The sequence below is a fragment of the Camellia sinensis genome, unplaced genomic scaffold, assembly GCF_055761805.1.
Source record: "Camellia sinensis isolate YWXY unplaced genomic scaffold, ASM5576180v1 Unanchor1, whole genome shotgun sequence".
Taxonomy (NCBI): Eukaryota; Viridiplantae; Streptophyta; class Magnoliopsida; order Ericales; family Theaceae; genus Camellia; species Camellia sinensis.
In genome coordinates, this window is record NW_028128987.1 from 27,248,313 (window position 1) to 27,261,341 (window position 13,029).

At 33.0% G+C, this 13,029-nt stretch overlaps 1 protein-coding gene across 1 annotated transcript; it reads right to left on the reverse strand.

Moving 5' to 3' along the window:
• Positions 1-5,231: 5,231 nt before the first annotated feature.
• Positions 5,232-12,453, reverse strand: LOC145814342 (putative serine/threonine-protein kinase PBL16). Its single transcript, XM_082911016.1, has 6 exons — positions 11,905-12,453; positions 9,612-9,922; positions 9,376-9,511; positions 6,894-7,030; positions 6,382-6,505; positions 5,232-5,824 (listed from the first exon to the last, which is right to left on the reverse strand). Exons 1-6 carry the CDS (start codon positions 11,969-11,971, stop codon positions 5,427-5,429), a joined length of 1,173 nt encoding a protein of 390 aa, XP_082767142.1. The 5' UTR covers positions 11,972-12,453; the 3' UTR covers positions 5,232-5,426.
• Positions 12,454-13,029: the final 576 nt, after the last annotated feature.

Sequence of the window (13,029 nt, forward strand, 5' to 3'; positions counted from 1 at the left end):
GGAACATGTTTAGATTTCAATGAAAATGTTAACTCCTGTAAAAACCGTGGGCTGATTAGTTTGTGTCAAACATGTCCTGTGATTCTCTCCGGTTCTTGTTGACATTAGTGCTAGTGATACATGATATTCCTACAATCTTTTGTCATCTTCTGTTATCCGTGTTGGTTATCATTGAGGATCACCTCAACTCTTTGAAGTTTTGGATTGTTATATGCATCTTTACTAAATTGGTTTATAAAATAAAATTATTTAAATATGAGTTTACATATAATTGATAATATATTAATGTTTTTTTTTTCTTTATTTTCTTTGCAGATTGCTTTTTGATGACGTCTGGAAGCATTCTTGCAAATCAAGATCAAGTGTTAAATTTTTTATTTTTTTATTTTTTTATTTTTTTCTGAATTGATACTTAGTTTTAGTTGCAAATCAAGATCGAGTGTTGTTTTTTTTTTTTTTTTTTGGACTCCATGTTAGTTTATTTTGAGATTTGCTTTGATGGTTTTTTTTGTTATACGTAATGGATTATTATTAAATTTGTTTGATGGATATATTTTGATTTATAATATAAATTTTTTAGTGAATTTTTTTTGTGGAGTGATGTATATTAGCTAATGGATTTCTTACTACATTTAAAAGGCTATTGGGATATGAGTAGGGATATTTGTAAAATAATAATTTAAATTGAAATATAAAATATGGAACAAGTTTAGTGATGAATTTTTTTCGTTATTTGTACTTATTATTATGACAAAGTGATTATTCGTCGCTAATAAATATTTTTTGTGACAAAATTTATTGCAGCTTATATATGAAAATTTTCATTGATTTTGTTATTTGGCGACTAAAATTTCGTCATATATATATATATATATTTTTTTTTTTGCCACGAAATATATTTTGTCACCCATGTATGACGTTTGGAGACGAAAAATTTCGTCAACTTTACATCTTACTATGACAAAATTATTTCCTCATCAATGATCAACATATGTGACAAATTTATTCGTCAACTAAAGTTATAAATGTGGTACTGAATAACTATTTGGTGACGAAAATAAAGATTTTTAATGACAAAATGTTGTTTTATTGGTGACAAAAAGTTTCGTCACTAAAGTAATTTCATTGGTGACGAAGTTATTTTTTGTCACGATACTTTTTAGTGACAAACATTCAATGACGAATCCGGTGACGAAAACATTTCCTCACAAATATCTATAGTAACGAAATTAGCTCTTTGGAGACAAAAAAAATTCATCATCCAAGACCCAACTTGTTGTAGTAAGCCCACAAATATATTAAGAAGATTACAAAATAGATAGTGAAAAGAAGAAAATAAATAAATAAATCAAATTTTATTCGACTCGTTACAAACTTGGATAGCTTTTTTTTTTTCCTTTCAAAAATAGACATCTTGCACGCATCCAAGCACCGCTCGAGTGAACAACTGTCCACTCGAGCGGTTTATTTAAAAAATAGAGATACTACAAGTACAAATTCATCGCTCGAGCGAACTTTTGACAACTCGAGCGGTATGTTCGACTTTAGTGCTTGAAAAATCATGTTCTTGGTCTGATTTTTATGCTACACTATTATATGGAAAATGAGTTGGACCCCTCAAGGAGGTACCCCCTTTGATCCCCTCTCTCTCTGATTGACCAATTTTTTTTTTTCTTTTTTTTTTTCGTTCTCCTCTAATCACCACCCATCACGTGTGTGTGGGGGACAGTGAAATGGTGATTGGAGGGATCTCAATCACTTCCCATGGAGCTTAGATATTTTCACGCTACTTTTCTCTCTATATTCTCTCTCTATCCTTAACACTATGTTTGGATTGAGTGATTTGGAGAGAAAAGAAAAGAAATGGAGTGATATGTATTTCTCTTATTTGTTTGGATAACTTTAAGTAGAGAGAAATGGGAAGAAATAGAGAGAAATGGAGAGAAACTCATTTCTCTTATAAGCCTCATTTTCAATCTTCCCAAAAGTGAAGAGATTAGGAGAGAAAAGAAACTACTATTTTCATAATACTAATTTTGTCCCTATAAAAATAAAAGAAATAAAATGATTGAAAATATAAAAAGGTTATTTTTGTAATATAACATAAAATAATTTTTTTTCTTTTCTCTTAATGAAATCTAACCAAAAAAGAATGAGAGAAATCACAATCATTTCTTTTCTTTTACTTCTTCCTTATCCAAACAAAAAGGAGAGAAATCATAAACATTTCTTTTCTTTTCTTTACTCTTATTGCTTAAGTAATCCTTTCTTTTCTTTTCTCTCCTAAGTTCCCAAACATAGTGAGATTTCTTACTCCTTGTACTTTCACACTCTAACTTTAAGCCTTAATTTCATCTAGCTAGAGTGGAAAATTTTCGAAAGTCCATTAATTAAAGTTGTAGGGCGCGTCGAGAGCTTCAACTATACCAAACCCAATTGTCGTTTGGAACAATTTGGATATTTGATCTTCTTCTTCCTTCTCCTTCTCTAGCTTGAGGTAGGAATTTTCTTACTTTTGTTGGAATATGATTAATATTGTGAATGTGCAGTATTATCTCTATGAAATGTGAAAAGTTTTGCATGTCTTGCATGTGGATTGGGTTTTGATTAAAATCTTCGGTTGTGCTCACTCTTTCTCTTAAAACTACAAATTGGACATTATATAATTTGTATATTGTATTGGAAGGGAAAAGATCCAATTTTTGGAAAACCTAAGTTACTTGAGTTTTACGAATGTGGAGAAATTGAAAGTGACCCTTTTATTTGTGAAATTAATGATAAATATTGTTAATTAAACCTATTTCGGAAATGTGGAAATTGGAAATATGAAAATGGGATTATTTTTATTGAAAGCTTGGAATTGTTTCCCCTTTGAGAAAAATTGATGTTTAGTATGATTATTATATATACATGAATTGTTATTAATTTGTGGAGGATTGCATTGTTGAGAAATTGAACTATTGTTGAATCATGTTTTGATATTGGTTGAGTAATGAATTCGGGTAGTATATTTGGTGAATTAAGCTGGTGAGAGTGTCCACGGTAAAAGATCAAAAGCTCGTGCGGGAGTCGGTACCGCTTTCCTTCCGACTAATAACTAGTAAAATGGGGGTGATTTTTCGGTGGTCCATGCATTTTAAGATCACTGGCAGATACTGACCTAGGGATTCATTAATGAGTTGCCTTGTTTGAAACTTGATTATGAAAAAAAATTATTTTGATTATCTCGTACTATATTGGTAAATTGGAAATGTCACCATTTTGGAAATCCATAATGTATATCACCTAACATCATGATCATATTCCATGTTTGGGCATATTTTCTTAAGCATAGAATTTTCTTATTGGACTTCGGTTCATCTTGTCGTGGTTAACAGTTTTCAAGATTGGATAGTGCATCATGTTTGGATGGGCAAGGACGGCCCTACACTTCTTACTTATATGTGATCGCCTTGGGCCTTTTTTGTGCTTGTATGTAAATAACTAGGAACCCAGATGTGATAGGGGGAATGCCCTATTTTTATTTGTGTAAGTCATAATGCAATTATCTTGTTTATATTGTAAGGATGAGAATTTTGGATGAATGTATTCATATCTTATTTATATCATGTCACCTAGAATTATGGACAGACGTTGCAAAAGACTTTGTAAATTCATGTTTTGTGTGAAATGCATATCGAAGTGCTCGTTATCTACTCTCTTGGTTTCAATTTCATATTGACTCCTACTCAAATTCTTAATCTGATTGATTTGCTCTTGGTGTTACTCTTATGTTTGATCCTTTAGTTCATCTCACTCTTGGATTTGGGTTCCTATTATTTTGGGGCGTGACAAGTATGACTCAAGCATTTTAATTGGTTCATTTTGTTTTTAGCCTTTTTGGTTTGGGTTGCATCAAAGCACTTGTTTGGTTTGCTAATTTTTTGTTTGGTATGTTGATATCTTGCCTATATGGATTTTTGTTTCATTTTATATTTCTTAGTTTTGCATTTGATTTGGTGCAGAAGCTAAAAATCTCACGAAAGATCTGTTAGTTTTTGGCTCATCATTCACTCCCAAATTGATTTGGTTCTAATGTTTTCTATTTACTATTGGGTTATGATTTTTGAGAAAGACTTATTTAGTCAACTTGGACTTCGATTTGGACTTCTTAAAGATTTTATTTGATTGTTTTCTTACCACTTTTGAATTTGAAATCCAAGAAAGCCATTTTGGCTTTTTGATTAGCTTTGGAAATGACTCTTTCACTCTAAATATATTAAGATTCTCTCTTCTTTAATAAACTTTTCAATTCTTCAGTAGATCTGGGTGCCCCCTTGGGGGTTCTTTGTGTGCCTTGTGATCGCTTGGTGGTCTTCTTGGTGGGTCCTTGAGATTTGTTCATTTGTGTCTATTGGTTGAAACTTCAAGTTTTGTGACTCATGTAGAAAGAATTTTGAGAAAACTAGTATTTGGGTTTGGTGAACTTGATTATTTATAATAGTTTGATTTATCCCTATTGTAACTTTTTAGAACATCATTCTCTTTGTGTTAATAGAGTCTCTCTCTTGCCTATAGACGTAAGCTTAAACCAAACCATGAAAATTTTAGTGTCTTATGAATTTGTGATTCTCTCTCTCTTTGATGTGCATATTTTTGTATAATTATTTTACTCTATATACAAAATCGTCAGCTATCTTAGCAATGATTGTTGTTAGGTCCGTGGACCTTGATAAGTATTATTCACTTAACATTTCTGTTCACTCAAACATTAGGTCTAATGGGCGGTTTGGGGGGCTCCCCCAAGGGGGAAGGGGGTCTAGGGAGGTTAACTCCCAACTGAAATTTTTTCGATACTTTCGTAGTTCTCATGTTATTTTTGTGTAACCCTAATTCTACACTTATAAATAGATGAAGGGCGCCTCTTTTAGGTTAAGAGAGAGTTGTATTTTTTTTTATCATAATGAAAACCGCAACAACTGTGGACATAACTCTATTCTAAAGTGAACCACGTACATTCTTGTCTTCTTGTGTGTGTGTGATTTGTTTGATTCGTTTTTTTTTTTCCTTGTTTGTTATTTCGCGTTTCACCGATCTTGGTTAGGAAGGGTCAAGTCCTAACAATTGTGACCAAGTCTTTTGGGTCTCTCACACAACATGATGTTCTCCGCTCATAGCATTCGCAAGTAATTGCAAATCATATTTCAACAGAAATTAGTTGTGCAAGCTGAAGCACCCCCAGAAAAGACCAATTTCAAGCAACTGTAAACCATTTTTCCAAATAAATTCAAGAGAAAAAGTCTTATCTTTCTTTTTTGTAACACACACAAACGAAGTTCTATATGGTGCAAAAGCTCTCCATGAGAGTAAGAAAACAAGCAGGGAAAAAAACAAAACAAAAAAAAGGGGAAAAAAAAAAAAGAGTAAAAATAAAGGGCATGTATGTTTCAGTTTGCATCTTCTTTTGTTTGAAATTCTGATTGTGGATTCTCACTAATGACAACAGTCAGAGTAGGCTTCTCATTTGAAACCTCACAAGATGGAAGCTGAAGAGGCTCCAAGGAATCCACTATATCTCGCATTAGCGGCCTTGCTTTAGGGTTACGATTGAGACAATGATAAGCAAGCATAGCAGCCTTGTGAACTGCTTTAGTCGGATAATCTCCATCTAATCTTGGATCTACAATGTTCAACAATTTCTTCTTCTCCTTGAGTATAGGGAGGGCCCAATCTGTAAGGTTCTGTTCGCGGGCTGGTCGTGCCTTGTCTAAAGATTTTCTGCCTGTAAGAAGTTCTAGAAGAACAACTCCATAACTATAAACATCACTTCTAGGAGTCAGATGGCCTGCATAAAATGATAAGCTATTCACTTTAGTCAGACCCATCACTTTATGTTAGTAAATATAACATAAAGGATAACAATTGGTGATTGGTGTGAGGCATGGCCATGTGGTTGGTTCCCTAGGGGCACTAAATAATTTGAAAACAACTTTGACACGGGGCTTAAATACAGTGGCCATTAAATTGATCTTTAGTGGAATATTTATTTAAGGGTGAAAAGTATAATGGTTGCCAATGTAGTGCTCAAACATGCGATTGGAAATTGTTATAACAAGATGATTTTATGTTTGTGTTGAAGCAGTTTTTTAAAGAAGAAAAGAGAAGTGAGTGGTCACCAGTAACTATAAGAGAAATACATTCAACATTTTGGAAGTTCAGCACTGTTATTATTCAAAATAAGCATAAGAAAGCTAAAACATTCATACTTCCAATCAGAAGTACACAAAGTTTTAACTTAATCTTGATCTAGTGAGGAACAGAGTGAAACAACTGCATGTAGAGTGAATATTGTTTCAGAGAGAAGCTAAGCTATGAATTGTGGCAAGGGTAAGGTGACCTTACCCGTCATAATATACTCTGGAGCTGCATAACCATAAGTTCCCATAATGCGAGTAGAAACATGAGATTTATCTCCTACTGGACCATCTTTCGCAAGTCCAAAGTCAGAGAGCTTTGCATTGTAGTCCTGTTTATAGATTTTATGGTACAAACCATAATGGCAAAACAAAGCTAGCGAGTTGAGATGACAATAACTGAATAAACATGAGAGTATATTTTGCACAAGGATACAAGTATAGTGTGAATCAATTTGTGGGTTTTAGGTGGACTGATGGAGTAACTGGGGCAAGTCAATAACCAAAAAAAGAAAAGAAAAAAAAAAAGATAAATAAGATATTGTTCATTGTATAATAAGTGCATCCAGTGAAGGTTCTGCAGTGCTCACACCTCTTGTTTAGGAAACCAGAATCAAATTTTATTGGCAATCATATGCAATCTTTCCTCATTCTATTATTTTGAAACCAAATTGAATTACCTCATTATCAAAGTATGATTATAGAATTTCCACAACTAACCATGTCTAATAAGATATTGGAGGTCTTAAAATCGCGATAGATGACAGGTTTCTCAGCTTCATGGAGAAAAGCAAGTCCTTTTGCAGCACCAAATGCAATCTTCATTCTAATGGACCACGGAAGAGGAAGCAATACTCCTGGAAGATGGAAACAATATATATATATATATTAAAGCATGAGATATTATCTACAAAAACAAGAGCAAAACAGAATATATATATACCTTAAAGCATGAAATCCACATTAAGAAAAGTTTAGAGAAAAAACAACATAGGATAGGACCTACACCGTTCCCACCAAAAACTCCATAATCAGTGAGATTTAAGAAACTAGCCTAGGGAGTTTATTGGGTGCATTCTACAAACATCTTCACAATCACTCTTCTCTAACTAGTAGTTATAGGTTAGATAGAGTAGTCTTCTATCCTTTCTAGTGGCCATCTAAATTCATTGTTCTTTACAATTACTTCTAGTATGTGAGGCAAGGATTGTTAGGGAATTGGGGAGCCTAACAAGCGCACAACAACACCAGCCCAATTCATTAGGGAGAAACTCTAAAATCCACATACCAAACACTACAACATACATTTGTTCCAAAAAAAAAAGAAAAAAAACCCTAGAACATACATTATTTGGAACTAATACTCACTTAAAAGCTTAAGCCCATAAGTGGAGAGTCCATCTAATATATATTAAGGCCTATCTCTGTTACTTTTTATCTGATGTGGGACTCTACCTTCACACATATTCCAACAAGGATATCTCTACAAATGAGTCATGATGGTGTGAGATGTGATCACACCATACCAATGGTGCGTCTAATCACATAATATCATATAATTTGGTGAGAACCTTCACGCAAGAGAAGGATTGATGGGGAGTTTTGGATTCAAATCTAAAGACACAACTCTACAAGGAAGAGTAATGTCTATACATTCTCACACCCATTTGTGAGAGTTGTGTCCATTCGGAGAAAACACAATAAGTGGCTATAAATGGATGAATTGATGAAACTATTTCCATCAAAAGGAAAAAAAGAAAAAGAAAAAGAAAAAGATGGAACTATTTCCTATGACTTTTTTAGAATCTGATTTCTCCAATAACTCTCGCCGCTGAGCAATCCTCTCTTGCATGATAAACATCCTCACGGGAACCTCATTGATTGACATAATTTAACAAGTCATACACGTTCTGTACTCAGACACTCTATGACATGTGTCCGACGAACATTGAGACATGATATTTCTAGAACTAACAATTTATTGTCCTTTGTTACTTGTAAATGAAAAATCACAATATAATGAGATTAAAATGTGCCAAATTTGATGTTAAGCCAATGTATACAATTATCTCTCATTTTCCTTGTGTGAACTTTAACATTATTAGATTCGTGAGGAAAGATAGTGTGTTTGCAAATATTCTAAAATATTTACATTTTTAAGTAATATACACGATACATATGTACATACATACATAGTCATGTATACCACAATGTCCTTTATGTCTCTACATACCAAATTTTAAGAACTTATCTTATTGGTATATGTCCATATCGTCGTTGAGTCTTTTGGACCCTAATAAGTACTGTACACTGGGCCCTGATTCCAATGGAGGGTTTGTCCACATTGTTGTTCGGTCTTGATAATTTCTTGTTACTTCTGCGTTGCCCAAATTTCTATGCTTACACATAGATGAGGGGGCGCCTCCTGTATTGTAAAGAATTGTAATCATTTTTTGATCATAGTAAAAACCGCAACAGTTATGGACGTAGTCGTATTCTAGAGTAAACCACATAAATCATTGTGTTCTTGTGTGTGTGCGTGTGTGATTTCTTTGATTCGTCTGTCTTTTTTGTTTGTTATTTTGTATCTTCTCAATCCTGGTTAGGAAGAGTCATATTTGTATCTTGTTTTTATCACTTAACATTTCTTCAATTCATGTACTTTCCCAGTGAAGGTAAATAACAATTAAGGTTGTGCCCTGCCTTCACAATCACCTTCTTTACCTTGATAAAGGAATCTGAAGTAGGTTACTAGAAGTAATTCTAGACTCTAGTAGCCATTCTTAAGTTGCTCTTTCCTACAATTTGCTTTCAAATGCAAACAAAGAGTTAGTGATCAAATGGAAATGACATCTTTAAGCATAGATCCTAGATTCCAACATTTGCCACTACACAAAACGTAATGGCCCCAATTTGTAGGTTGGCCCAGCGATAATTGCTATCTCAACGGCTATTCTCATTCTCAATAGCAGAAAAGAGCAATGTTTTGGAGGGTAAGATAAGTGTGTACCAAGGAGGTATGAATTTGTTTTGCATGCTTTGAATAGTCACTCCTTGACTTTGTCTCTCAAATATTTGTTATGGAAAAATAATAAAAATTACTTCCCTTGGTTACAAATTAATGTAATGAAAAAAGAAAAAAAGAAAAAAGAGATCCTGTTCATGGATCTTCCATGGTAAAAGAGAGATCAAATATACGTACTTGAGAAGAGATTGTTTTCCACACTGCCCCGAGCCATGTACTCATATATCAGTACCCGATGTTCATCTTCACAGCAGTATCCGATCAATTTCACCAAATTTGGATGAGAAAGATGCCCTAAGAAAATTACTTCAGCCTATATTCCACAATATTCTTCTCAGCAAACCCAAAAAATAAAATAAAATAAAATAATTAATAAAGGAAAATAAAAATGTACAGTATGCTTAAGAGATTACCAGCCATTCTCTGTGGCCCTGATAACTGTTATCACCATCATGAACCTTAACGGCTACTGGAGTAGTTTGAAGCCCCTTCCCAAGATCCTCAGTGATGAACCCTTTGTAAACACTTCCAAATCCTCCTCCACCTAACATGTGATCTTGTCTAAAATTTCCGGTAATTGTCTTTAGTTCATCAAAAGTGAACACAATCAATGGATTTGCCGCTGCACTACGACGCAAGTGTTCTACTTCTTCAGGATTTGATGGTAGCTTACTATCATCATCTTTCCTTGCTTCCACTGAAGGGCTCTGCTCTTTTGGAGACTCTGACCAAGAAGAAGAAGAAGAAGAAGGGCGATACAAAGCATAACATCACTAATCCAATTATCATATGCCGCCATGAACAAAACTTTAGCTATTTTTATGCACTTTTTTACTTAAAAATCCTGGGGAATAAGAGCATTTCCATTTGACCTAGAGCATAAACTTTGTAAAATTTAAAGGTTTGCTTATTGAAGAACTGACTCTTAAATCCCATGATTACATTATGAACATAAGTCCATCCCCTGATAAAGATAGAACATAATAGGCTCTTAAGAAGCCCATATTAACGCTGGGTTTGGTTGGGTTTGGCTGAGAATTTGGAAAGGGATTTGGAAAGAAAAATATAAAAAAATGTGTAAAATTATATGAAATATAGGTATATTTTATTCACATTTCACTTATCTTTTTCCTTTTTCATTCTAAATCTCTTTCCAAATTTCTCAACTAAACACGGCATAAGGGCACAAATCACATTAATTTTGTTCACTCCACTTTTATTGGAAGAAAAAGAAATTTATCAAACTTCAAAAGTGCCCAGAATCAAAGCTTACTAAATTCAACGGTTAGATATCTATCCATGCCAGGAAATAATTAAAGCAATCACCTTATGATCTCATCAATCTAAGGAACTACAAATTTAGTTATGTAATAAAATATTCTACAACAAATTTTTTTTTCATTTTTTTTTATTCGAAAATGGGAAAGGTTAAATTTCAATTTAGAGTTAATAATAACTAGTGTAAAGGAAGTTAAAAGGAAAAAGAAAAGAAAGAATTCCAAGTAAAATATGTATATAAAAATTTAGAGATAATAATTAACTATTATCAAGGAGGTAAAAGGGAAAGCCATGGATACATAAAGAAAATAAAAAAGGAGAAAGAAAAAAGAAAGTACAAAATAATTCTCAGGCAACAATTATATTAAATTTAGAGATAAATTGCATTTTGAACCTCATAATTTGGGATAATTTCCATTTAGTCTTTATAATTTCCGAGATAAATTTCAATCTAGTACCTATAATTATAATTGTGACAAATTAGAGCTTGAATATTCGATATATCAAATTGATCCAGCAAGTGAGTTTCCAGAAAGATTGAGATCAATATAAAACTTCAAATTATAAAGATTGAAAAAATGGTAGGAGTGAGTCAAATTGAAATTATAAAAAATTATATATAATGATAATATGTTATAATTACAACTCGGAGTGAAGTTTTTTTTTTTTTGTTTTTTCGAAAGACTAACCCCGTTTGGGGACTTACCTTTTTAGTTAAAAAGCCAAAAAGTTACTTTTTTAGCCAAAAAGTCAACAACTCATACCAAAAAGTCAAAGATTCCCTTTTCTCTCTACTTTTTGCACATCTTTTCGTAATTAGCCAAAAAGTCATCCCAAACATATAAGTTTTTTTTACCTACTTTTTTAGCCAAATAGCCAAAAAGTTACTAAATTAACCTGTTCCCAAAGTGAAAAGGAAACTTTTGAAAAGTAATTTAGATTGTCTAATTTGTACGCCTAAACAAGAATAAAGAACCCCACCCACTATATTGGGATAAAAATATATATATATATATATATAAATAATAAAAAAAGGATTATAAAAAAAAAAAAGGAATTAGAAGATACAACTTTCAAAGATCAAAATACTTACTATCTTTCTTTTTTTTTTTTTTTTTTTGGAAATTCCAAAATGGAAATCAAAATAATCTGGGCAAAGGAAGAATTAATAAAAACTCAAACAAACCAAGAATAACAGTCCAAAAAACAGAGAAAAGAAAAGAAAAGAAAAAGAAAAAAGAGAGTATGATCGCTTCATGCAGAGAGTTGAGATCAATATCATCAACTAATTGAGTTCAGAAAAACCTGAACGACATAGAACCGTCTGTGTAATAACAGGATACAAAAAATCCAGAAGCCAACGATCAATCAAAACAAGAAAAAAAGAAAAAAAAAAAAAAAGGATTTATATATAGAGAGGAAGCAGACCTGATTTGGCGTTGGATGAGACTCTGTAGATTGAAGGAGGCTGCCATCTACACCAGCAATTTCCCATAATGCACTCAAAGCAGAATACAGCTCAAGGCTGAAGCTGAACCTTGACTCACTCACTCACTCACCAAACACAGCAACAACAACAACCCATCATCAAAACTCATGTTCCACTTCATTCATCATTTTACAACCAACCAACAACAAACCCATTGAAGAAAAGAAAAAACCAAATTAACCCCTAAAATTTATAAACATAAAACTAAAAACGCTAATATGAAATGGCAAATGTGCTTTGAGAGACAATGACAAATATTGAAGGAATGCTGTTGTTTGTGGGAATTGTGTGGGCGTGATTGTATTGTGGTTCTTAGTTGGAAGAGAGAGAGAGAGAGAGAGGGAGGGAGAGTAGAGAGAGCGCTTTCTTGATGGCAATGATGGGGTGAGTGAGTGAGTGTTGAGGTGGGGGCAGCTTCTTAGGCAGATTTTTTAATATTTTTTTGATATAAAAATGGCTGCCCTTTTGTGCTCCTAGTCTTTGTTTTTGTTGAGTCAGTGCGCCCCGGCCCATTTTAATTCCCACGAGGGGCGTAGTTTGGAATTTTTTTAAGTGTGGTCCAGGGGTGGACAACGGATATATTGATTCGTCAAAATTAATTGAATCGAATTAATTTGTCGCATTTTGGACGGATGCGTGATGACGAGCAGACGGTTGCGGATTGATTTTCTCCAATCCGCCAATTTGACAAACGGATGGCGGATTTGAGGTTCCTTTGGCAGCAACCGAACCGTCAAATCGTGAGTACCCTTAGTAATTTATAAGATTTTGTATTTTCAATTTGTTTAAATATTTTGTTTGTGTTTTCAATTGAAAACGAGTTCAAATATTCTGTTGACTTGAATATATTTTTTGAATTGAAAAAAATAAACGTATTATTTATCTATATTTTTTGGTTTTTAAATCTAACTCTAAAAGTAATAAATAAAAAATATGAAATATGCTGGTTGGTTTTAGTTTTCAAAACATATATGAATGTAACAATACAGAGACATACAATCTCAACTATTGCTCTGTTCATGATATTTGTGGTTTGAATTGTTTTTATATTTGAACAACCACAG

Coding starts and splice junctions, on each gene's coding strand:
- LOC145814342 (XM_082911016.1), bottom strand. CDS start 11,971: ATGGGAAATTGCTGGTGTAGATGGCAGCCTCCTTCAATCTACAGAGTC. Junction 9,923..11,904: donor CTCATCCAACGCCAAATCAG/GTCTGCTTCCTC, acceptor CTTCTTGGTCAG/AGTCTCCAAAAGAGCAGAGC. Junction 5,825..6,381: donor TCCAGAGTATATTATGACGG/GTAAGGTCACCT, acceptor CATTTTATGCAG/GCCATCTGACTCCTAGAAGT.